Here is a 26,606-nt window from a genome sequence, read left to right on the forward strand (position 1 = left end):
CATAGTAAATAGCTCTGGGTAGCTTGAAACGAAAGTTTAACTTTGCGGACAAACGGGACTTATGGGGGGTGGGGGGGTGGTCAAAATAGTCCCGGCGGGGCGGGGCCATGACCCCTGACGTCGCCGGCCCGGCGCGCAGTTCAGTTTGGCGGTTCCGGTCCCGCTCTCACATTGGGGCGGGATGTGGGAGAGGCTGAACTGCGCGGCGGAGGAGTTTTATTCTCGTCTTCTTCAGTGAGTCTGCTCTCTTCTTTTGGCTGGGGTCCTGGGACAGCACTTCTTTCCCTGGGTACCTGGATCCCCGCCCTAAGCCTCTTGCCACTCTTTGGGGATCAGCGCTTTGCCAGCTTTCCTGGGGTCCAGGAGTTGGGGAGAGGCCGGCTCTTGGCTCCAGTGTGGGGTTGACCGTGTGGGAGCTTGCTTGTCTCAGGAGAAAACGTTTACGTCATCAAACGAGATGGAAGGTGGCAAGTGTTCCAACAGGCGATTTATTCTTTCTGCTGATGGACACACTTGCCATAAGTAGAGGCACTACCCGGGATACGGAAAACTAGGTGTTGGCATCCTTCCCCTGTTTAAAGCCTTGTTGACTCCTAAGAGTGAAATGTGGTGGTAGTCTGTTAATCTCTATTATTCGAGGTAGTTGCCACATGAGCTACAACTGTAATGATAGCAGATTGGTGTGTTGCGTTTTGAAAACACCTTTATTTTCACTGTGCTCCAAGACTTCATTTTATTCTTATGGTGAAGTACTACTACCAAGGGGATTCCATCAAGTTCTGCATCCTATGTAAAAATCTAATCCATAGTTCTCAAATTTAGCATGCATCAGAATCACCGGGGGATTGTCAAAACACAGATTGCTGGGCCCCACTTCCAGGGTTTCTGATTTAGTAGGTCTGAGATGGGGCCAATTAATTTGCCCTCCTGATAAATGCTAGGTGTAACGGATATGGCTGGTTGGGCATCACACTTTGAGAACCACTGTGTAATCTGGCCCATGATTTCCTAAATGTTGTAATTTTTCATTGTTTATCTTCATTGCTTTTTTTCCTGCTTACAAAAGTAGTCACGCTTGTAAACGTTTTGAATAGAAAGAGCTTTAAAAAAACTGGCATGTCTTGGACATGTTTCATTGTGACTCCTTATAGATCTATCTCATTGCTTTTAACTGCTATATAGTATTTCACTCTATGGCTGTTTCATCTTTATTTAAGATAAGGCCGGGCGCGATGGTTCACGCCTGTAATCCCAGCACTTTGGGAGGCCGAGGCGGGCGGATCACTTGAGGTCAGGAGTTCTAGACCAGCCTGGCCAACATGGCGAGACCCGGTCTCTATTAAAAATATAAAAATTAGCCGGGCATGGTGGCGGGCACGTGTAATCCCAGCTACTTGGGAGAATTGCTTGAACTCGGGAGGCAGAGGTTGCAGTGAGCCGAGATCGTGCCACTGCACTCCAGCCTGGGCAACAGAGCAAGACTCTGTCTCAAAAACAAATAAATAAAAATAAAAATGTTCTATTAACTAAGCATGGTGGTACATACCTGTAATCCTAGCTACTCTGGAGGCTGAGGCAATAGGACCGCTTGAGCCCAGGAGTTGGAGGCCAGCCTGGGCAGCGTAGTGAGAACCCGTCTCTAAAAATAAATAAATAAGTCCTCTATTGATACAACTTTATTTAGACTCTTTTTTTTTTGAGACGGAGTCTCGCTGTGTTGCCAGGCTGGAGTGCAGTGGTGCGATTTTGGCTCACTGCAACCTCTGCCTCCTGGGCTCAAGCGATTCTCCTGCCTCAGCCTCCCGAGTAGCTGGGACTACAGGCGCATGCCACCACGCCTAGCTGATTTTTGTATTTTTATTTTTAGTAGAGAAGAGGTTTCACCATGTTGGCCAGGATGGTCTCGATCTCTTGACCTCGTGATCCACCCAGTTTGGCCTCCTAAAGTGCTGGGATTACAGGCGTGAGCCATCATGCCCGGCCTATTTAAACCCTTTATACTTCACATAGAAAGTATAACACTTTTTCCCCCCCTACTGGGAATTTTCACACGGGACTCAGATCAATACCTGCAAAGCTGAATTAATCTTTTCCTCCAACTGGACATTCTACTTCTGAATTCTGTCTCTGAAGAGTTCTAATTCCAAAACCCCCACCGCTGCCTTATCTAGTCGATCCTCTTATTCTTCCTCCATCCATGCTGTTTTCATTCAGGCCGTTATCAGGCCTCTGAAGTGCTACAAGTTATTCACAGCTATTTTCCTGGACTCCAAGTTATTACCCTCTACATTACTGTCAGATCTTTCCCATTTAAAGTCATTTAGTGAGTTCCTCTTGGCTTTCAGGATAAAGTTTAAGCCCTATAGCTAAATTTCTACCATAGCTTCCTATACTTGCCTCTCTCTGAGCACTTATCACCATGGAACTGTGGTTTACTTGTTGGAATCCAGTCAGGACTGTGAACCAGGGACTATGCTTTTGTTTGATATTCTTGGCATCTAGCAGGAGTGACTGGCCTCTATTAAACATGCTTGAGACATTATTGCAAGACTGATTAAGTACACGGTGAAACCCCGTCTCTACTAAAAATACAAAAACAAAATTAGCCCGGCGTGGTGGCAGGCTCCTGTAGTCCTAGCTACTCTGGAGGCTGAGGCAGGAGAATGGCGTGAACCCGGAAGGCGGAGCTTGCAGTGAGCGGAGATCATGCCACTGCACTCTAACTCCAGCCTGGGCGACAGAGCAAGACTGCATCTCAAAAAAAAAAAAAAAAAAAAGACTGATTAACATCCCTGAGTTATGCATAAGACATAAACATTTGTAAGAATAAATCACAATCTTTCACAATATGGCAAAAGTGAATTAGTCATAGGCCTAGCTCTTCTGTTTCTATTTCAGGAAGTCATATAGTATTAGATCAGATATAGATATAAATGGTTTCTTGAAACAGTTCTGTTGGGTTCCTTCAATGACTAAAGATTTCTTTTTAGTGTAGATCAGGCTGGTGTGTATTTTGGTATGTTAATGGATTACAGTTTAAGTGCTTTAGATTCACTATTTTAAAACTTTCTTGAATTAAAGGATAATAATTAAATGATATCCTGGAGTTTCATGCTTACATTTTGAAAAGGAAATGGTCAACATAATCAAATTTACTAACTTTGAGTAACAAGTTATAAAAATGGAGGACAGATGCTTCCATTTTAGCCATAGAAATCTAAGGCCTAGGACCCTTAAGTAACTTCTGTGGTTACCCACGGATTCAGTAACAGATCAGAATCCAATCATTTTTACTTTGAAAGGTCATGTGGCAAGTTACATTTTAATTTTAACTGGTGATGTGTTTGAAAAGACACACAGTAGAGGTAGGCAACCCAATTTCCTGCTGCCTCTGAGAATCAGTTGTACCCAATTGAGGGCAACAGTCTATTAATCTCTATCACAGGTTTCTTTTTTGTTTCTCTTTTCTTCTTAACCTATTGCTTCTTTTCTGCTTTTTTTCTCTCAGCAACTACATCTTAGGGCCGCTGTAAGTACTTGCTTTTTGCCTTTCCCATAGGTGTCCTGCAGAGATAAAGTGATGACTGACTCCTGAGTGTGAATAACAGGAGAGAGAATGTAGTTCTGTTTTTCACATGTGGTTCTGCATTTCAGGGAATTTAATGAAGAAAAGAAAGGAATCCGTAAAGACCCATTTCTCTATGAGGTATGAACAATTTGGTTTTTAAACACAACTCTAATCCTAAAATTGTCTGTTTTTATTTTTATTTTGAGACGGAGTCACGCTCTGTTGCCCAGGCTGGAGTGCAGTGGCATGATCTCGGCTCACTGCAAGCTCCGCCTCCCGGGTTCACGCCATTCTCCTGCCTCAGCCTTCTGAGTAGCTGGGACTACAGGCGCCTGCCACCACACCCGACTAATTTTTTTGTATTTTTAGTAGAGACGGGGTTTCACCATGTTAGCCAGGATGGTCTCGATCTCCTGACTTCATGATCCGCCCACCTCAGCCTCCCAAAGTGCTGGGATTACAGGCGTGAGCCACTGCGCCCGGCCGAACTTCTGATAAATTATTTAGTCACCACCCTGTAATCAAGATATAGAATATTTGTATCCTCTCCAAAAATGTTCTTATGTCCCTTTACAGTGAGCCCTTTGCCCTCCCTAAGTTCCTGGCAAACATTAATCTATTTTTTGTCTCTGTAGTTTTACCTTTTCCAGAATATCCTATAAATAAAATCATACAGCCTTTTGGTTCTGGCTTCTTTCAATTAGTATAATGCATTTAAGATTCATCTATGTTGTTGTGTGTATCAACAGTTCATTCTATTTCTGAGTAGTATTCCGTTGTATGGATGTACCATAATTTGGTTATCCATTCACCAGTTGAAGGACATTGGGTTGTTTCCAGTTTTTGATGATTATGGAGCTGCTATAAACATTCATGTATTTATTTAGCATCTAATATGTGCTGAGTGTTTCATAAGTAAACTCTCCATAGTTGGGGAGATAAAACCTATGTCCATGAAATAATTAGCAAACTAAAATAAAGTATACATTAACAGACAAGCTGGGGGGGAAATACTCATGAATGAGAAGCTGTAATATCTATGTGTGTGTGTGTGTGGCCATGTATATATATATATATATATATATATCTCTTAAAAATCAATGAGAAAGATGGCTGGGCACGATGGCTCACGCCTGTAATCGCAGCACTTTGGGAGGCTGAGGTGGGTGGATCACCTGAGGTCAGGAGTTCGATACCAGCCTGGCCAACGTGGTGAAACCCCGGCTCTACTAAAAAACACAAAAATTAGCCGGGCATGGTGGCGTGTGCCTGTAGTCCCAGCTACTCAGGAGGCTGAGGCAGGAGAATCACTTGAACCTGGGAGGCAGAGGTTGTAGTGAGCCAAGATTAAGCCATTGTACTCCAGCCTGGGTGACAGAGTGAAACTCCGTCTCTAAATAAATAAAATAAAATAAAATAAAATGCCAGGTGCAGTAGCTCGTGCCTGTAGTCCCAGCTACTAGAGAGGCTGAGGCAGGAGAATTGCTTGAACCTGGGAGGCAGAGGTTGCAGTGAGCAGAGATCGCACCACTGCACTCCAGCCTGGGCGACAGAGTGAGACTATCTCAAAAAATAAAAAATAAAAATCAATGAGAAACAAAGACAAAAAAGTATAAAAGAGGAATAGGCAAAGGACACGAGTAAGTAATCAAGAAAGAAACATGCAAATAGAGTTACCCTTCACTGTCTGAATTCTCACTAGCCAAACTCAAGAATCAGATATATCTGGGTAAACTCATTTATCCCCTCCTGCCTGAATTCTTGCTGCTTGATATCTGTATTAGTTTCCTAGAGCTGCTATAGCAAAATACTGCAAATTAGGCAGCTTCAAACACAAAAATTTATTCTCTCCCAGTTCTGGAGACTAAAATTCTGAAATTAAGGTGTCAGCAGGTGCATGCTCTTCCTGAATTCTCTAAGAAAGAATCTTTCCTTGCCTCTTTCTAGCTTCTGATGGTTTCCAGCAATCTTTGGTATTGCTTGGCTTGTAAACACATCACTCCAATCTCTGCTTCTGTAGACAAGTGGTATTCCCCCTGTGTGTCTATGCCTCTAACTCTTTCCTTTTAAGTATACCAGTCATTGGATTTAGGGCTTGCCCTAATCCAAATTAATCCTCATCTTGATTACATTTGCTAAGATTTTATTTCCAAATAAAGTCACATTTATAGGAACTGGAGGTTAGACCTTCAAGATACCATTTTTGGGGACACACTTCAACCCACAACAGTACCTGAAACTCAAGAACCTAGTAGATTAGAATAACACAGTATCCTTGGCTCTCTGTGCTTGGTTTCTTCATGCTTTAATATCCAAACTAAGAAACCAAATGGATTCAAATAATGAGAGCTATTTATGATTAATAAGCATATTAGAAACTGCTGTTTACCTTGGCCGAGTGTGGTGGCTCACACCTGTAATCCTGGCACATTGGGAGGCTGAGGTGGGAGGATTGCTTGAGCCGAGGAGTTTGAAACCTGCCTGGGCAATATGGTGAGACCTTGTCTCTACAAAAAGCAAAAAAAAATTAGCTGGGTGTGGTGTCACGCACCTATAGTCCCAGCTACTACTACTGGGAGGCTGAGGCCAGAGGATCGCTTGAGTCTAGGAGGTTAAGGCTACAGTGAGCCAAGATTGTGCCACTGCACTCCAGTCTGGGTGACAGAGCAAGAGCCTATCTTCAAAAAAAAAGATAAAAAGAAACTGTTCACCATCATTATTGATCAAACAAATGACAAAACAGTAAGATCTTATGTTTTGCTGTGAGATGGTAAAAATAAACAATGAAAATGCTTTTTTTCTTTCTTTTTTTTTGAGATGGAGTCACTCTGTCATCCAGGCTGGAGTGCAGTGGCGTGATCCTGGTTCGCTGCACCTCTGCCTCCCAGGTTCAAGTGATTCTCCTGCTTCAGCCTCCCAAGTAGCTGGGATTATAGGCACCCGCCACCACGCCCTGCAAATTTTGTATTTTTAGTGGAGACAGGGTTTCACTATCTTAGCCAGGCTCGTCTCAAACTCCTGACCTCAGGTGATCCGTCTGCCTCGGCCTCCCAAAGTGCTGGGATTACCTTCGTGAGCCACTGCGCCCGGCCATGAAAATGCTTAATGTGTTGATATAAGTGATGGAAGTATAAATGTGTAGATGTGACATTTTGAAAGGCAGTCTGATAGTATCAGTGTGATTTTAGGTATTAATCTTAAGAAAATAATTCAAAAGTGTTCACTTGAATTGATGTCATCAATTGTTTATAATAGCAAAAAACTGGAAACTACTAAAATGTCATACAATATGGAATTAGTTATGTGACAAAAGAGCTGTGGTACTAGACTGCCAAAGGACATTGAATGACACAGACATTCATGATATAAAACTATTAGAATCCTGTTTTTATTAGGCAAAATCCTATCTAGGTATCTAAATAGATACATTTCTATTTTTATTATTATTTTTTAAAGAGATGGGGTCTTACTCTGTTGCCCAGGCTGAAGTTCGGTAGTATGATCAAAGTTCACTGCAGCCTCAAACTCCTGGGCTCAAGTGATCCTCACACCTCAGCCTCCCAAGTAACTGGGACTACCAGTGCACCACCATACCTGGCTAATTTTTTTTTTTTTTTTTAAGAGACATGGTCTTGCTGTGTTGTAACTAGTCTCAAATTCCTGGCCTCAAACCATCCTCCCATCTCAGCCTCCCAATTAGCCGGGATTACAGGTGCCAATGTGTCCAGCATATATTTGTATTTAAATAGAGTTATATGCTTGGAAAAGGAATAGAGTTATATGCTTGGAAAAGGAATGAGTTATATGCTTGGAAAAGGTAATGATTATCCTGTGCAGAATCTCACTCTGTTGCCCAGGCTGGAGTGCAGTGGCATGATATCGGCTCACTGCAACCTCCACCTTCTGGATTCAGGCAATTCTCCTGGCTCAGCCTCCCGAGTAGCTGGAATTATAGGCACCCACCACCATGCCCAGCTAATTTTTGCATTTTTGTTTGTTTTTTTTTTTTTTTCGATGGAGTCTCGCTCTATTGCCCAGGCTGGAGTGTAGTGGCACAATCTTGGCCCACTGTAAGCTCCACCTCCCAGGTTCAAGCGATTTCTGCCCCAGCCTCCTGAGTAGCTGGGATTACAGGCCCCCGCCACCACGCCTGCCTAATATTTTGTAGTCTTAGTAGAGACGTGGTTTCACCAGTTTGAGCAGGCTGGTCTTGAACTCCTGACCTCAAGCAGTCCACCTGCCTCAGCCTCCCAGTGTGCTGGGATTACAGGCGTGAACCACTGTGCCCAGCCTAATTTTTGTATTTTTTGTAGAGACAGGATTTCCCCATGTTGGCCAGTCTGGTTTCAAGCTCCTGACCTCAAGCAATCTATCCGCCTCGGCCTCCCAAAGTGCTGGGATTACAGGTGTGAGCTACTGTACCCAGTCTGTTTTCAAACTTTTGAATAAACTTCCAGTTGGAATGAGAATGTATGAAGTTTTGGCCAGGACAGTGGCTCATGCCTGTATTCCCAGCACTTTGGGAGACAGAGGTGGGAGGACTGCTTGAGGCCAGAATTTTGAGACCAGCCTGGGCAATATAGCGAGACCCCATCTGTATGAAAAATAAAATAATTAGCCAGGTGTGGTGGCACACACCTGAAGTTCCAGCTACTGGGGAGGCTGAGGTGGGAGGATTGCTTGAGCCCAGGAGTTTGAGGCTGTAATGCACTATGCGTGTGCCTATGAATAGCCATTGCACTCCAGCCTGGGCAACATAGTGAGACTCTGTCTTTTTTTTGAAACAGAGTCTCACTCTGTCCCCCAGGCTGGAGTGCAGTGGCACGATCTTGGCTCACTGCAAGCTCCGCCTCCCGGGTTCACACCATTCTCCTGCCTCAGCCTCCTGAGCAGCTGGGACTACAGGTGCCCGCCATCACGCCTGGCTAATTTTTTGTATTTTTAGTAGAGATGGAGTTTCACCGTGTTAGCCAGGATGGTCTCAATCTCCTGACCTCGTGAGCCACCGCGCCCGGCCGAGACTCTGTCTCTTAAGGAAATTTTCCATTGACTTGCATAGAACTGGCCTTTATGTGTTTAGATAGTAGAAATATATAAGTGTATATATAATGTTGCTTGATACCTGTTTTAACAGGCTGATGTCCAAGTGCAGTTGATTAGCAAAGGCCAACCAAACCCTTTGAAAAATATTCTAAATGAAAATGACATAGTATTCATAGTGGAAAAAGTGGTAAGTACTGGTTTGACTTTGTGGTTGTTTAATTCTCCATAACCAAATTTGGTTTCTTGGGAATAATCTAACATGTACACGTTTTAAAATCCGCATCAGTGAAAATGAGTTCTCATTCTTTTAGGAGTAAGTGTAGTGCTGTCCAGTACAAATAAATATGAACCACGTATGCAATTTAACATTTTCTAGTAGCCTCATTAAGAAATAAACAAGTAAAATTATCAATAAATCGATAAAATTGACTTATTTCTTTTTTTTTTTTTTGAGATGGAGTCTCAGGCTGAGATGCACTCAGGCTGGAGTGCAGTGGTGTGATCTCAGCTCACTGCAACCTTCACCTCCCGAGTTCAAGCAAGTCCCCTGCCTTAGCCTCCCGAGCAGCGGGGATTTCAGGCGCCTGCCACCACGCCCAGCTAATTTTTTTTGTGTATTTTTAGTAGAGAAAGGGTTTCACCATATTAGCCAGGATGGTCTCAATCTTCTGACATCGTGATCCACCCACGTTGGCCTCCTAAAGTGCTGGGATTACAGGGGTGAGCCACCGCGCCCTGCTGACTTACTTCTTTTGTTGTTCAGTTCCATGAATTTTAACACGTGGATTCTTGCAGTCACCACCACAATCAGGATATATAACAGTTTCATCTCACTGAAAAACTCCTTTGTTGTTATTGGCAAGGCTGAGCTATTTAACTATTTTGTAAACACATGGATAACAGTACCCACTAACACCAATCAGAGGTTATTGCCCTAGAGAAAAAGACTGTGGGCCTAAGGTTATAGCCCAGAAAGAAGGTCTTCCTGTTTTGAGAGTGAAAAATCCAAGAACGTCTGGGTTTCCTTGGTATTTTACCTTTACCTAATCATTCTGTGCAAGTTAGAGCACTTCCTTTTCTGCTTTTAAGGTAGTCTTGCACTTTCGCCCAGGCTGGACTGTGGTGGTACTGTCATGGCTCACTGCAGCCTCCACCTTCCAAGCTCAAGCAATCCTTCCACCTCAGCCTCCTGATTAACTGGGACCACAGGTGCATGCCACCACCCTGGCTGATTTTTTTTTTTTTTTTTGGTAGACACAGATCTCCCTGTGTTTCCTTGGTTTGTCTCAACCTCTTGGGCTTGAGTGATTCTCCTCCTCAGTCTCCCAGAATGCTAGGATTACAGGCATGTGACACCATGTCCTGCCGAGCACTTTCTTTTCTAAAAGCATCAGTTGCTTCCTTTGCCATTAGCAACTAAGGTCAATATCTTTTTATAGGACAGTGGAAATGCTCCTGATGGCAAGATTTTTTGGTACCAAGCTAGTTTGTGGCTATTCTTGCCAAAACCCAATCATTTGTGCTTAAGGGTATAAAAGTAAGTACATTATGTTCTGCTTGTCATTATTCTGTAGCATAGTAAAGAGTCAGCTGCTATCCTAAGTGCTTTTTTGTCTGGTTAAATAATTAAGAACATTTTTAAAGCCTTTAGAAAAGGAAGAAACAAGTCATATTGAAGAACTTCAATCTGAAGAAACTGCCATATCTGATTTCTCTACTGGCGAAAATGTTGGACCACTTGCTTTACCAGTTGGGAAGGCAAGGTAGGTTTTCTCTTATGCTGAGTAGGGGTGGCGACTAGGATTTAAATTGAAACATTCTTATAAACATTGGGAAAAATAGGCCTCCAGCCCTTATATCTTCCTTCATCTCCCCCACCCCCTGATAAGTATACCCAACTAAGGATAGTTCTACTTGAATATCTGATAGGTATCCCAAATGTGACCAAGAATACTGCGGTTGTCTTCCCTTTCTCTACACCTCTATACCAATTTATTGTTGTTGTTTCTCAATTGTTTTCCTTATGTGTAATCTGGTTCCCCTCCAGTCTTTCTTCCTCAAATGAAAGCCTGACCAAGCTTCTTTCCTGCTTAAAATCCTTCAGAGGTTCTTCATTGGCTTCATGATAAAACCCAAATTCCTTAAGAATGACACACAGGAACTTTCATTGTCTAGCCACACTGGTCCTCCACCATGGGTGGTACCATACCCAGAGGGAATTGGAAATATAGGGGAGTATTTTGGTTTGTCACAGTGACTGAGAGGAGCTACTGGCATTTAATGCACCTGGGCCGTGGATGGTAAACATCCCTCAATGCGTGGGACTCTCTCGCACAATGAGCAGTTATCTCGCCCAAGGTGCCAGTAGTGCCCCTGTTAGAAACTTGAGAGCCTCTGGCTACCTCTCCAGCTTCACTTCCTGCCTCCCCACTGTGTAGCTATGTACAGTTCCCTCTGTCCAGCCTCCTCCTGCCTCCAAAACCAAAAAGTCCTTGTCTTCAAGGTGTTCTGGCGAATATAGTCATGCAAATACTAACAGAATGGTATGAGGATGATAACTACTGTAATAACAGTCACAAAATTATATCTTCATGCTGGTTTTTATCTTCCTGTATACAAGTTTTTTTTTTCTTTTTTTTTTTTCTTTGATACGGAGTTTTGCTCTTGTTTCCCAAGCTGGGGTGCAATGGTGTGATCTCAGTTCACTGCATCCTCCGCCTCCTGGGTTCAAGTGATTCTCCTGCCTCAGCCTCCCGAGTAGCTGGGATTACAGGCACACACCACCACGTCCGGCTAACTTTTTGTATTTTTAGTAGAAATGGGGTTTCACCATGTTAGCCAGGATGGTCTTGAACTCTCACCTCAGGTGATCCACCTGCCTTGGCCTCCCAACATGCTGGGATTACAGGCATGAGCCACTGCGCCCAGCCTAGAAGTTTTAAAAGTTTAATCAGCCTTTTCCTTCATAGGTACTTGATTTTAGTCATATTTGGCCTGTTTTCTCCCTACGACTTAAATGTTATTTATTTGTATTATTTTCTCCAGCCAGTGTTTGTGTGGGTTGATTCATGTGCTTATTTCTTTGCTCTCCATTTCTTCTTGCGTTTTCCTTCTGGGGTTATTTTACCTCTTTTTGGAAGTAAAATCCCCTAGAAATTTTTTTCCTGGACATCTGTTGGTAATCAATTTAGTTTTCATGTCTTTGAAAAATCAAAATGTAAGCCACATTTTTTGGTGACTTTCAATTTTGATACAATTTCAAATTTACGGGAAAGTTACAAGAATAGTGCATGAACTTCTGTATATCCTTACTCCAGATTCACCAATTGCTTAGATTTTACAGCATTTGCTTCTTTTTTTTCTCCTTCTTCCCCTTTTCCTTTTTCTCTCTCTTGTGTCTCTTTCTAGATAGATATATGCAAAGCAGTATATTGCTATGTATGTATTCATATATAGTTATATATGTATATTGTTACAACTATATATCATTATAACAATATGTTTATAACTATTGTTATAACTATAGATTGTGTGTGTATATATATATGGTAATGTACACACATACACCATTTTAAAAATGAAGTATTGACAATGTAGTGAAGATATGGTACTCTTTTACCCCTAAATACTCCACTTTGTATTTTCTTTGAACAAATACATTCTCTTACATAACCGTGGAACAATGATCAGAATCTGGAAATCTAACCTTATTACAATACCGTTATCTAATCAGAGCCCATATTCAAATTTTGTTAACTGTCTCACTAATGACAGCATCATTTTGTGTTTATTGGGTCCTACTTCTTTCTTTTCTTTTTTTTTTTTTTTTTGAGGCAGAGTCTTACTCTGTCACCCATGCTGGAGTGCAATGGCGTGATCTCGGCTCACGGCAACCTTTGCCTCCTGGGTTCAAGCGATTCTCCTGCCTCAGCCTCCTGAGTAGCTGGGATTACAAGCATAAGCCACCACACCCGGCTAATTTTTGTATTTTTAGTAGAGACGGTGTTTCACCATGTTGGTCAGGCTGGTCTTGAACTCCTGACCTCGTGATCTGCCCACCTCGGCCTCCCAAAGTGCTGGGATTACAAGCATGAGCCACCGCGCATGGCCTGGCTCCTACTTATTTCTTTAGATTAATCTCACATCCTACCTCTTCAACTTCTACTGAACTTCCACTCCTGCTGAACCCCCAATCCTTGCCATATTGAAGCTCCCTGCTCATAGTAGCTCCAATCCTGTCATACTCTGTCACTTTCTGGTGCGTGCATTTTGATCTGCCTGGTGAATCTATTAATGGATAAAGTATACATATATATACATCTTGGCTATTTAAGTTTTAGGTCATTGTTTCTGTGAGACCTCTCGTATCTTTTTTTTGAGACGGAGTCTCACCCTGTCACCCAAGCTAGAGTGCAGTGGTACAATCTGGGCTCACTGCAAGCTCTACCTCCCGGGTTCACACCGTTCTCATCCTCCCAAGTAACTGGGACTACAGGAGCCCGCCATTACACCAGGCTAATTTTTTGTATTTTTAGTAGAGATGGGGTTTCACCGTGTTAGCCAGGATGGAAGACCCCTCACATCTTTTTAAAAGAAAATTCTGACTGGGCGTGGTGGCTCATGCCTATAATCCCAACACTTTGGAAGGCTAAGGCGGAAAAATTGCTTGAGGCAAGTAGTTTGAGACCAGCCTGAGCAACATTGCAAGACTCTCTCTACAAAAAATAAAAATAAGCCTGATGCAGTGGCTTGTATCTGTAGTCCCTGTTACTTGGGAGGCTGAGACAGGAGGATCACTTGAGCCAAGGAGGCCGAGGCTGTAGTGAGCTATGATTGCACACTGCATTCCAGCCTGGGCAACAGAGTGAGACCCTGTCTCTCAGAAATTAAAGAAATTCTTGAATTGGAAATCTCTGTCTATAATTTGTCCTTACTCTTGTTTTAAAGGCAGTTAATTGGACTTTACACCATGGCTCACAATCCTAATATGACCCATTTGAAGATTAATCTGCCAGTTACTGCCCTTCCTCCCCTTTGGGTAAGATGTGACAGTTCAGATCCTGAAGGTACTTGTTGGCTAGGAGCTGAGCTTATCACAACAAACAACAGCATTACAGGAATTGTCTTATATGTGGTCAGTTGTAAAGGTGAGTGCTCTCTCTCTAGAGTGTGTGTGTGTGTGTGTGTGTGTGTGTGTATTTATTCATTTGTATAGTTACTGTTTCATGTTTTTTTACGAAAATTGATATTGTTATGATGAAAGTGCACAAGGTAGAACTTGCATTAATCACCGTAAATCTACTCCAGTGTGTAACTTGCAGCATGTGGGAGGTATTCCAGAAACACCAGAAACAGATCTCCAAAAGTCTGGACAGGAGGTTTACACTTGTTTGATTTGGGTTTCATTTTATTTCTATTTGTATATTATTGAAAAATTTCATTGGAAGATACAAACTGACAATATGTTTCCAATCTTAGACATTTAATTGTATTTTTGGTAGTAGTATTGACCCTCATTCCACTTTATTTTTTATTTATGTTTATTTATTCTGTCGCCCAGGCGGGAGTGCAGTGGCGCGATCTCGGCTCACTTGCAACCTCTGCCTCCTGGGTTCAAGCAATTCTCTGCCTCAGCTTCCCGAGTAGCTGGGATTACAGGCACCCGCCACCACGCCCGGCTAATTTTTTTGTATTTTTAGTAGAGACGGGGTTTCACCATATTTGTCAGGCTGGTCTTTAGTAGAGACAGGGGTTCACCATATTGGTGAGGCTCCTGACCTCATGATCCACCCGCCTCGGCCTCCCGAAGTGCTGGGATTACAGGCATGAGCCACCGTGCCCAACTTCCACTTTATTCTTTATTTACTTCTTTTTTTAGAGACAGAGCCTCACTCTGTAGCCCAGGTTGGGGTACCGTAGTGCATTCATAGGTCACTGCAGCCTCAAACTCCTGGGCTCAAGTGATCCTGCCACCATGACCTCCTGAGTAGCTGGGACTACAGGAGAGCACAACCATGGCCAGCTAATTTTATTTTTATTTTTAATTTGTTTTTAAGAGACAGGGTCCCACTGTATTGCCCAGGCTGGTCTCACACTCAGCCTGAAGCAATCCCCCCACCTCAGGATGGCATTACGGGCAAGTGCTGCTGTGCCTGGCTGTTCCACTTAAATTCTTTTTTTTAGTTTTTTGAGGTAGGATCTTACTCTGTCACCCAGGCTGGGGTGCAGTGGCGCAATCATGGCTCACTGCAGCCTCCCGAATAGCTGGGACTACAGGCACATGCCACCACACCTGGCTGTTTTTTTAATTTTCTGTAGAGACAGGGTCTTGCTATGTTTCCCAGGCTGGTCTCGAACTCCTGGGTTCAAACAGTCCTCCCTCCTTGGCCTCCTAAAGTGCTGGGATTATATGTGTGAGCCACCATACCCAGCCCACTTTCCGTCTCTTATTAACATTTCACTTATCTGTGATTTAAAATTTAATTTTTACAGTTATTTTGTTGAGTTGCAGTACACTGAGAATGTGAGGGATTACAGTTTTGTAGCTCTAACAATGTAATTTTGAGTTGTGCCTTTACATTTCTTTCTTTCATTTCCTATAGCTGATAAAAATTATTCTGTAAATCTTGAAAACCTAAAAAATTTACACAAGGAAAGACATCACTTGTCTACTGTAAGTGTTTTGCTTCTACTCATATTATTTTCTTCAAATTGTTATCAACCTGCCTTCCTAGTTTACAAGTTTTTTTTCACTCCTAAGATGACTAGATATTTTTCTGTAGCATGAAAATGTTTATGTTTATTTTCATATCAGCTAATGACCAAAATTAAAATGCCTTCATGCCTTTTGGCTAATCTTTGTGGTTTCAAAGAATTGTCTTACTTTTCCATTTGGGATATATGGCAAGTATATATCCCAAAAATATGGAAAGTAGATATCCCAAAAATATATGGAAAGTATATATCCCAAAAGTATGGCGTGTGTGCTCTTTCTTCTTTTGGGACAAGGATCAAAATAGTTTGGGTAATGGACTCTTGGCCATGTGGAAGCACAGCTAAATGATCTGCTGGGTGCACTCTTTTCAGGTAACATCCAAAGGCTTTGCCCAGTATGAGCTCTTTAAGTCCTCTGCCTTGGATGATACAATCACAGCATCACAAACTGCGATCACTTTGGATATTTCCTGGAGTCCTGTGGATGAGATTCTTCAAATCCCTCCACTCTCTTCAACTGCAACTCTGGTAAGAGTGGGCCCTATTTCCTTTTCGGGTTCATGAGACTCTAAATGTTGGCTTACTTGCTTGTTGCTGGTGCTTCATGCTTCTAGCCTTGGCACTTGCTGAGTGTGAGCTTGGACAACTCTGAAAGGCCCACCTTGCCACTAACGTCTCACCAGGGCAACCAGTGAAGGTTTTGTCAGGTGATCTGATCTATCATTGCCCTCAGCCTTATAGTAATATAACTTAAGAATTTTCTAGTGATGAATAAAGTCTCTTGAGTGGTGGCTCAAGTGAATCCGTGTTTTTGTTTGTTTGTTTGTTTTGTTTCGAGATAGAGTCTTACTCTGTCACCCAGGCTGGAGTAAAGTGGCACGATCATTGCTCACTGCAGCCTCGAACTCCTGTGCTCAAGCAGTCCTCCTGCCTCAGCCTCCTGAGTAGCTAGGACTACAGGCAAACGCCACCACACCTAATTTTTTAACTTTTTTTGTAGGGACAGAGTCTCCCTATGTCTCCCAAGCTGGTCTCAAACCCCTGGGCTCAAGTGATCCTCCCACCTCCACCTCCCAAAGTGGCTCATGCTGGGATTATAGGCGTGAGCCACTGTGCCTGGCCCTCTTATTCTTAAAAGGGTGGAGATATTGGTAACACATCAAGAATCATTATAATATTAAGCCCTTTCACTCTATATTTACATTTCTAGGAATCTGTCTTAAGAAATCGGTCAAAGTTGGCTGGGCGCAGTGGCTCATGCCTATAATCCCAGCACTTTGGGAGGCCGAGGAGGATGGATCATGGGGTCAGGAGTTCAAGACCAGCCTGATGAATATGGTGAAACCCTGTCTCTACTAGAAATACAAAAATTGGCTGGGTGTGGTGTTGTGTGCCTGTAGTCCCAACTACTCGGGAGGTTGAGGCAGAAGAATCGCTTGAACCTGGGAGGCGGAGGTTGCAGTGAGCCAAGATCGTGCCACTGTGCTCCAGCCTGGGTGACAGAGTGAGACTCCGTCTCAAAAAAAAGAAATTAGTCAAAATTGCTAACAAAAATTCATGTGTAAGATATTCAGTGCAGTGATGTAACTGTGTTTCCAAAATACTATAAACAAAACTGGAATGTTCAGTAGGGAATAGTTAAAATAGATTTCTTGTTTTTTTTTTTTTCTGGGACGGAGCCTCGCTCTGTCTGCCAGGCTGGAGTGCAGTGGCGTCATCTCAGCTTACTGCAGTCTCTGCCTCCCTCCTGGGTTCAAGCAGTTCTCCTGCCTCAGCCTCCCAAGTAGCTGGGACTACAGGTGCATGCCACCATGTCCAGCTAATTTTTTTGTATTTTTAGTGGAGACGGGGTTTCACCATGTTGGCCAGGCTGGTCTCGAAATCCCAAAGTGCTGGGATTACAGGCGTGAGCCACCACACTTGGCCTAAAATAGATTTCATGACGAAATATTATATACAGTCTCTAAAAGCATGTTTTAAAATCTTGAATATTAATAATAGGATGTGCTTATTATCAAGAAAAAAGAAAAAAGAAAAAGTATAAAATTATTTATGTAATGCAATCTCAACTATATTTTTTAAAAAATGTATATACAGAAGCCTGGATAGTGTTAATAGTAGTTCCTTCAGAGTGGCAAGATTATGGATAATTATATTCTTTTTTTGAGACATCTTACTGTCACCCAGGCTGGAGTGCAGTGGCATAATCTCAGCTGACGGCAACCTCTGCCTCCCAGGTTCAAGCTGTTCTCCTGCCTCAGCCTCCTGAGTAGCTGGGATTACAGGGGGGTGCCACTAAACCCGGCTAATTTTTGTAAGTTTAGTAGAGACGGGGTTTCGCTAAGTTGGCCAGGCTGGTCTTGAACTTCTGACCTCCACTGATCCACTCACCTCGGCCTCCCAGAGTGCTGGGATTACAGGTGTGAGCTACTGCGCCCAGCCATGGATAATTATATTCTTTATACTTTTCCTGTAATGGGAATTTACATACACTGGCATTTACGTTTTTCTTTTTTTATGTTTGCAATCTAAGGTTTGTAAGACATTGACCTCTGGCTAGGACAGCACACTGTTGGTTTAGTTAGAAGGAGTCTAATAAACAGATTTATTGGGAGACTTCATTTTGGTTTGTGATAATGCTAAGTTATCACCAAATCTTGAGATATATTTATTTAAATTTCTCCTACCTTGTCCTCCTGGAAATTCCTTGGGAAAAGGCAGGAGAGTGTGTGAGGAGGGCAGTTGTTCCACATAGGTACAATTGTTTGTGTCATAGAAAGAGGATAAGTGGTTTTAATTTAGATTATTGGGTCAAGATGGCAAAATCTCTGAGTAAGATGTTCTAAATGATGTGTTGACCTCATTTTTCAATTCATTGGTCCTTTATGAAATATATTCTTTAATGTGTGAAAGATAGTTTGAAATGCAAGTATAACACTTATGTAGAAAAGATGGGATTAGCAGTAGAAAACTGACAGACTTTGGAAACTTTTTAGAATATTAAAGTGGAATCGGGAGAGCCCAGAGGTCCTTTGAATCATCTCTATAGAGAACTGAAATTTCTTCTTGTGAGTATCCTTCTAGAATTCCTTTCCTTAAATCTCATGTTTTTATAAAAATGTGTGCTATTGTTGTTTTTACTTAGGTTTGTGTTACTCAAAACTTGTTCAGATGTTATGTATCCATTAGAAGCTCTGACAGTTTGGGCAGTTAAATTTTACTTATGTGGTAGTTGTCCTTACAATTAACGGGAGCATTAGGTTGTTAATAGCTACATTTCTCTCACCCTTTGTGTTGTTTTATTTTTTTAAATTAATTTATTTATTTTTCCATTGTGTGTGGATATACCACATTGTGTTCATTCATCAGTCGATCGACATCTTAGTTGTTTCTACTTTGTGGCTATTATGAATAATGCCTCCATGAACATTTACATACAAGTTTTGTGTAGACGTGTTTTCACATGTCTTGGGTGGAGTTACTAGGTCATATGGTAACTGTATATTTACCTTTTGAGGAACTGTCAAAGTATAACTGTTGTCCAAAGTAGTTATTTTATATTTCTTTCAGTAGTATATGAGGGTTCTGATTTCTTTACATCTTTGTGAACACTTGATATTGTCTGTTTTTTAATTATAGCCATCCTAGTGGTAGTAAGGTGGTATCTCTTTGTAGTTTTGATTTCATGTGCTTATTGGTTCCTGCTTATTTCTTTAGCTGAATCTCACACTTCACTTCCATTCCCACTGAACCCCCAACCCTCATCATATCAAGCTCCTTGCTTGTAGCTCGGATCCTGTCATACTCTGTCACCTTCTGGTGTGTGCATCTTGATCTACCTGGTATGCACTTCTCCCACCTCCTTGCTAGGTGAGCTCTCTATGATGGTTGCATTGATCTCACAGAATGGCTTGTGTTGCTGTAGAACTCCACACATACCTCTTGTCAGTGTGTTTATAAAACACGGTAATTTGTTTACTTATCTGTCTCCTCTACTAGATTTGAGTGCCTGGTTCCCTATTGTGCCCTTACCATCTAGCATAGTACCAACTATTTTTGATACTTTTACTTCCTATGAGTAAGTATTATTTTCCTGTTTGTACAAAACTGATAGTTTTCCTACCTTTCTCACCTTTCTTCTTTCTTGAAAGCCCCTCTTTTAGGACCCTTACTGTGGGCCTCCATCATACTTTTGCCCTCACATCTCTGCCCTTCTCTCTCCAATTGTATAATTGCTTCAACAGTCAGTATGTTGAAAATAAAACTATCTTCTCCAGACTACATCCTCTTTGAAAACCCCCCATTTCTGTCTGTGGTCCCATCGTTCCTTCAATTTCCTACACTAGAAATCTCATATTTCACTTTAGTAAGAACTGTTATTTCTATCACCACTACTTACTACTATAGCTAGAAGCTGCCACTCTGCTGTGTGCCACACATGGTGCTAGCTGGTTCAGTTATTTTGCCTGAAGGTGACAACAAACTGGTAAATGGAAGAGCTGGCACAAGTTCATTTAAATGTGTGTTTGTCTAATTCAAGTCTCCCTTAAAAAGTCACAGAATCTTAGATATACATGTGACCATAGTCTGTCTGTGTTCAACCCCCTATATTTTATAAATGGATAGGATTTTTTCTTTTATTCCACATATACCTTGCTACCCTCCTCCTCCCCATATACAATTCTTTTCCTCCTTTGAAGTCTCTTTCACTGTGCTCATCTTAGTTAAAATCTTTACCATCTTCTTCTGGGACCACGCTAATGATGATTCATTGTTTCTCAACAGGGGCACTGTTGGCATTTGGGCAGGAACATTCTTTGTGATTTGGGACCATGGTACACACACCAAGATGTTTAACATCCCTGGCCCTCACCAAACTCCATGCTCCAAGTTCTCCTGTACTCCTAATCATTTATGACAACAAAAATTATATTCATATTTTTCTTTTTTTTTTTTGAGACGGAGTCTCACTCTGTCACCCAGCCTGGAGTGCAGTGGTGTAGTCTCGGCTCACTACAGCCTCCGCCTCCCAGATTTAAGTGATTTTCCTGCCTCAGCCTCCCCAGTAGCTGGGATTACAGGTGCCCACCACCACGCCCTGCTAATTTTTTTGTATTTTTAGTACAAGAGGGGTTTCGCCACATTGGCCAGGCTGGTCTTGAACTCCTGACCTCAAGTGATCCACCTGCCTCGGTGAGTGCTGAGATTACAGGCATGAGCCACCATGCCCAACCATCTTCACATATTTCTAAACACCTCCCCCCAGGACTGGGGGATGATAGCATTTCAACTGGGAAATGTTGTATTTTCTCTTTCCTAGGAATCCATCATTGGTACTTCTGATAGAGAAATTCTTAACTAGATCATGTCATTTTCCTGCCAAAAAAATCAACATTGGCTGTTTTCTGCCATATGAAGTTGAAAAACTTTTGAAGATTCCTTGATGGTTTAGCTGCTATTTCTTCTAATCCTATTTCCCACTGCTTCTTAGTTGCTTTTTCTACCCTGGTTGGGATCACACCACCCTCTTCATCTTATTTCATGCCGTTTTCCTGCCAGCCTATTGTTCCCACATTTGAGTTGCAACTGAAGTTACACGTTGTTTCACTGGCTTTTGCGGCCTAACTTGACTGCTTTTTCTTTTTCTTTTGTGTGTGTGTGTTTTTTTTTTTTGAGTCTTACTCTGTCGCCCAGGCTGGAATGCAGTGGCACGATCTCGGCTCACTGCAAGCTCCACCTCCTGGGTTCACGCCATTCTCCTGCCTCAGCCTCCTGAGTAGCTGGGACTAAAGGCACCCGCTACCATGCCCGGCTGATTTTTTTGTATTTCTTTAATAGAGACGGGGTTTCACCTTGTTAGCCAGGGTGGTCTCGATCTCCTGACCTCATGATCCACCCATCTTGACCTCCCAAAGTGCTGGGATTACAGGCATGAGCCACGGCGCCTGGCACTTGACTGCTTTTTCTTAAGTCCATTGAGATATTGTATGTATGTGCATACATATTTATATTATTTTAATATAAACTTCCACTTTTTACGTTTATTCATCCCCAGACTACTTCATTTGTCTTATCTGTCTATCTTTGCCAAAGTTGCAAGCATCTCCAGGGCAAACCCAGTATCCTCAGTCTTAAGTCCTCTGTAGCACCTATGCACGTGGCATCATTGTTCAGAGTACCATCTTTGGGATCAGACCACTGGGTATATATCCTGGCACTATCAGTTACTAATTGTGTGACCATGAGCAAGTTACTGAACCTCTCTTAGCCTCAATAAGATGAGAATAATAGTAATATCTACCATAGAGTTTTGTTAGGATTAAATAACATGTACTATATATAAAGCACCACAGCAGTACTGGGATGTGATAAACACTCAAGAAATGTTACTGCAATTAATATTATTATTACATACATCCTTATTGATTAAACAGTGTTTTCTGCTAACAAGTTTTTGGGGTTTTTAAATCTCCTGTAGGTTTTGGCTGATGGTTTGAGGACTGGTGTCACTGAATGGCTCGAGCCCCTGGAAGCAAAATCTGCTGTTGAACTTGTGCAGGAATTTCTGAATGGTGTATTACTTGTTTTATTAATTGAGAATTTATACTTGCTATGTTTAAATATAAGTTTCTTTTTAAGCTTGATACTCTTTTTTGATTGGAATATATACAAAGCTATGAGATCTGTTATGGTCAGAGGGACAGCTTTTGTTCTGAATTGCTAATGGTAGAGATCTAAGTAATCCTAAGAATTAATAAGATTTAATTTACATTTGAGATTGAAGGAAAAAAGAGATGAAGCAGTAGCCTTTGAATACCTACCATGTGCCTGATGCCATGTGTCAGGGGCTTTTCTGTTACCTCCGTTCATCCTCACACCCCTACCTGATGGGTATCTATTATAATCTCCACCAGAGTTCAGTGATTTGCTAAAATCCTTAGTTATACTCCTACTGTCCCCATTTACCATTTGAAAATAGGATTAGGATGGAAATAATTTGGAAAGCAGAAAAATCAAGAGCTAATAAACTTTTGCCACTTTCTAGACTTAAATAAGCTGGATGGATTTGGTGATTCTACAAAAAAAGACACTGAAGTTGAGGTAAGTGATTATTATCAGTTAGAAATATACACAGAAATAGCTTTTAAAATTCGGTCATGCTGACATCGTTCATGTTGTACCATCGCAAATGGATTTGGTATATCAAGGCAGCATTTAAGGGGAATTTTTTTTGATCTTTATTGTCAGCACTGGTTATTGTTTTCCCTAAGAACTGAAGAATATTTTAATTTAATTTAATTATTATTATTTTTTTGAGACAAGGTCTTGCTCTGTCACCCAGGCTGGAATGCAGTGGGTCTGCCATGGCTCGCTGCAGCTTTGACCTCCAGGGCTCAAGCGTTCCTCCCACCTCAGGTCCCCGAGTAGCTGGGACTACTGGTGTGCACCACCATGTCTGGCTAATTTTTAAATATTTTGTAGAGATGGGGTCTCACTATATTGCCTAGGCTGGTCTTGAACTCGTGGGCTCAAGCAATCCACCTGCATTGGCCTCCGAAAGTGCTGGGATTACAGGCATAGCCACTGTGCCTGGTCAGAACTGATAAATATTTTTGAAGAGAACTGGTATATATGTATTATTAGTTGCTCAATTGCAGAGAAGTAGAAATGAATATGTTAATATTACTATAAAATGGCTCTACTATCATATATTAATATACTCTAAGATGGTACTGTTTAATTAAACCAGATATATTCTCATTCTCATCTGACAAATAGGAAAATGGAGACCAAGGTAATTAAATTTTTTTTTTACACGGAGGGAAAGCTGAATGCTCACTTTTAGGCACTATAATTTTAAAACAATATTAAGGGTCTTGTTTTTCACTGTTGATTTGTATCTCCTCATTAGTGAATGAAGTTGTAGAAAATGCATTCATATCTTTGTGTGTGTTCATGAATCCATAATTTCTCAGAGCAGCATTGAAGGCTTAAATTATTTCACTTAAAAAAAAAAACAACTGAGTATTTTCTGAAGCTTGCTTCTTTTTCAGACAGTGAAGCATGACACTGCTGCAGTCGATCGTTCCGTCAAGCGTCTTTTCAAAGTTCGGAGTGATCTTGATTTTGCTGAGCAACTGTGGTGCAAAATGAGCAGTAGTAGGTGTCCATCATGATTTAAATTTTTCCTCTTATTTTATTTTTAAGTCTTTTGGAAATAATACAGTGTGTACCACTAGTCTTGTGGGGAAGTCTGTTTCTTAACTTTATCTAATTCATTTCTAATGACACATTGGTGCATTCTGCTTAAGAATTGTACGAAGACAAGGTAATTTGTAGAATTATCCTTTTCTCCTGCCTTTTTAAGTAGAAGACTTAGGTAATTTTCATGCTCTATTTATATGAACCAAAACATATACCTTACTGGAATTATAATTATTAGAAAAAAGAAAAGATATTCTTTAGTATTTTACTAAGCGTGTATTTTTTGGCAATCTGAATTTGGTTTCTTTCTTTAGAAATTCATTAAATCTTTTTTTTGCCACTTTAATTTCTTTCCCTTTCCCCTACTCATAAAGTACAGATTCTTGCTTTCTACTTCATTTGTGTATCCTTAAGATTAATAATATATTTGATCTGTAGAAATACCCTGAAAATAATGTTACACTGACTTGTTTTCCAAGGTGTGATTTCATACCAAGACTTGGTGAAGTGTTTCACATTGATCATCCAGAGTCTACAACGTGGTGATATACAGCCATGGGTAGGTTTAGTAGCGTGTGTCAGATCATTTTCTCAGCAGCATAGCATGATGGTTAAAGACACAGGCTCTGAAGCCAACTGCCTGAGTCTGAATTTCAGCTCTGCTACTTTCTAGCTGTATAAAGTTTGGCAGGTTCCTTTACTTTTCTTGTGCCCCAACATCCTCATCTGTAAAGTAAAGGTAAGAATAGTATCTACCTCGTAGTGTTCCAGGATTGACTAATGTTATCCATGTAGTGCACCTAGTGCCTAGCTCATAGTTAAGTGCCCAATGTGTGTAAACTACTAATAGTGTCATTGTTAAGTGTTGCTGTGAATGAGTATTCTCATATACTACTGATGAGAATGCAAATTGAGATATTCTCTAAAAAGCAATTTTGGTAATGTATTGAGATCCTCACGATGTATCATGGCCTTTGAACCAATAATTCTTTTGTTAGGATGTACCCTAAGCTCATACACATAAATATGTATCAAGACTTTATGTATCAGAATAGTCATCGCAGCCTCATTTATATTGGCATAAAAATTTAAAGGACCTAAATTTCCCTTGCTAATGGAATGGCTAAGTAAATAATGATATAGCTACGTATGGCACATGTAATAGTTGCTGAAAAAATGATGCTGATAAATGATATGGAGAAATGCTTACAATATTTGATAAAAAGGAATATGCACAATTGTATATGAAGTAAACTTTTGGAGAGAAAAATCTGGAAACAAATATGCTAAAAATCTTAATAGCAGTCACCTCTGGTAGAAGGGTTACAAATGACTTTTTCCGGTCAGGCGCGGTGACTCACTCCTGTAATTCCAACTCTTAGGGAGGCTGAGGCTGGCAGATCACTTGAGGTCAGGAGCTCGAGACCAGCCTGGCCAATATGGTAAAACCCTGCCTCTACTGAAAATCAAAAAAAATTAGCCGGGCATGGTGGCAGGCACCTGTAATCTGAGATACTCAGGAGGCTGAGGCAGGAGAATTGCTTGAACCCAGGAGGCGGAGGTGGCAGTGAGCCGAGATTGCACCACTCCACTCCAGCCTGGGCAACAGAGTAAGACTCCGTCTCATAATAAACAAGACTTTTTCCAACTGTGTTATATCTCTACTTTATGAATTTTCCACAATGAACTTGTGCTACTTTTATAGTCAAGAAAAAGCTAAGTAAAAAGTTAAAAAGATTTTTAATAGGAATTATTTTAGGTAATATGACTACCAATTCATCATTATAAAAGTTATAAACTTTTATGGGTGTAAACAAGGTACATTCCAGAGTAAAGGCGTGCAAGCTCTGCTTAATTGGGCATTAGTGATTCTAGGCATTTTAGTTTTAGCCGTTGAATTTTTCTCATGAGAGTTTCTGTGTTCATGAGATGTTTACAAGTATAACCTTACTAACCTTACCATGCACTGTGAGTGCAAACAAAGTGAAACTATTTATGTATATATTGTAAAAAGACCTTGCAAAGATTATGATGAAAGTTAAAGTAGAGAAATAGAAAGTAGTGGGAAAATGACAGATATTTTATGAGTACCTAAAATGAATTGTTTAACATTTGGAACACATATTAAGTTGTAAATTCACAGCTCTTTTTAATTTACAAATTATCAAGTTCGTATGTTGGATATTGTAGCCAATGAGGAGTTCTTATGAACATGCATGGACCATTGAGGCAGCTTGTTTAACTGCAGCAACAGATTTTTGGTGTAGAAGAAGATGTTCAGTTGTGGAAAAGATTCTCCTCTCAGCTAGGAGAGGAGAATTCCTAGTTGTAAAGTTTCAAAGGAACAGCTCTGACTTCTCTTTGGTGGAATTGTAGCTGGGGATGATAAGTTTAAACCCTTCTTTGTTGCTTTGGACTTAAACACATGAGATAGGAATGACTTATGTTATGTTGTGTTGTGTTGTGTTGTGTTATGTTATGTTATGTTATGTTATGTTATGTTATGTTACGTTAGTTATTTTTTTGAGTCAGAGTCTTGCTCTATTGCCCAGGCTGGAGTGCAGTGCTGTGATCTCGGCTCACTGCAGCCTCTGCCTCCCAGGCTCAAGCCGTTCTCTTGCCTCAGCCTCCCGAGCCGGGACTACAGGCGCTTGCTACCATGGCCAGTTTATTTTGTATTTTTAGTAGAGATGGAGTTTCACCATGTTGTCCAGACTGGTCTCAAACTCCTGACCTCAAGTGATCTACCCTCCTCAGCCTCCCAAGTGCTGGAATTACGGGTGTAAACCACTGCGCCTAGTCCCAGGAATGGCATTTTAAAAACTGACTTTCCGGCCGGGCGCCATGGCTCATGCCTGTAATCCCAGCACTTTGGGAGTCTGACGCGGGCGGATCACAAGATCAGGACTTTGAGAGCAGCCTGGCCAACATGGTAAAACCCCATCTCTACTAAAAATATAAAAATTAGCCAGGTGCAGTGGCACGCTCCTTTAGACCCAGCTACTCAGGGGGCTAAGGCAGGAGAATTGCTTGAACCTGGGAGGTAGAGGTTGCCGTGAGCCGAGATTGTGCCACT

General features: G+C 41.4%; 1 protein-coding gene across 18 annotated transcripts in view; it reads left to right on the forward strand.

Moving 5' to 3' along the window:
* The first annotated feature begins 108 nt into the window (after positions 1-108).
* ZWILCH (zwilch kinetochore protein) overlaps positions 109-26,606 on the forward strand; it is a 69,836-nt gene continuing 43,338 nt past the window's right edge. For 4 of the 18 annotated variants that reach the window (XM_063716014.1, XM_063716013.1, XM_054531100.2 and 1 more), the window contains exons 1-12: positions 109-234; positions 3,655-3,706; positions 8,703-8,798; positions 10,256-10,374; positions 13,559-13,758; positions 15,214-15,284; positions 15,698-15,853; positions 18,322-18,393; positions 21,804-21,897; positions 22,371-22,426; positions 23,380-23,485; positions 24,010-24,089. In XM_063716014.1, coding sequence (XP_063572084.1) covers positions 182-234; positions 3,655-3,706; positions 8,703-8,798; positions 10,256-10,374; positions 13,559-13,758; positions 15,214-15,284; positions 15,698-15,853; positions 18,322-18,393; positions 21,804-21,897; positions 22,371-22,426; positions 23,380-23,485; positions 24,010-24,089 — 1,155 coding nt within the window. In that variant the 5' untranslated portion in view covers positions 109-181. 18 annotated transcript variants of the gene reach the window in all.

The sequence above is a fragment of the Pongo abelii genome, chromosome 16 (assembly GCF_028885655.2).
Source record: "Pongo abelii isolate AG06213 chromosome 16, NHGRI_mPonAbe1-v2.0_pri, whole genome shotgun sequence".
Lineage (NCBI taxonomy): Eukaryota > Metazoa > Chordata > Mammalia > Primates > Hominidae > Pongo > Pongo abelii.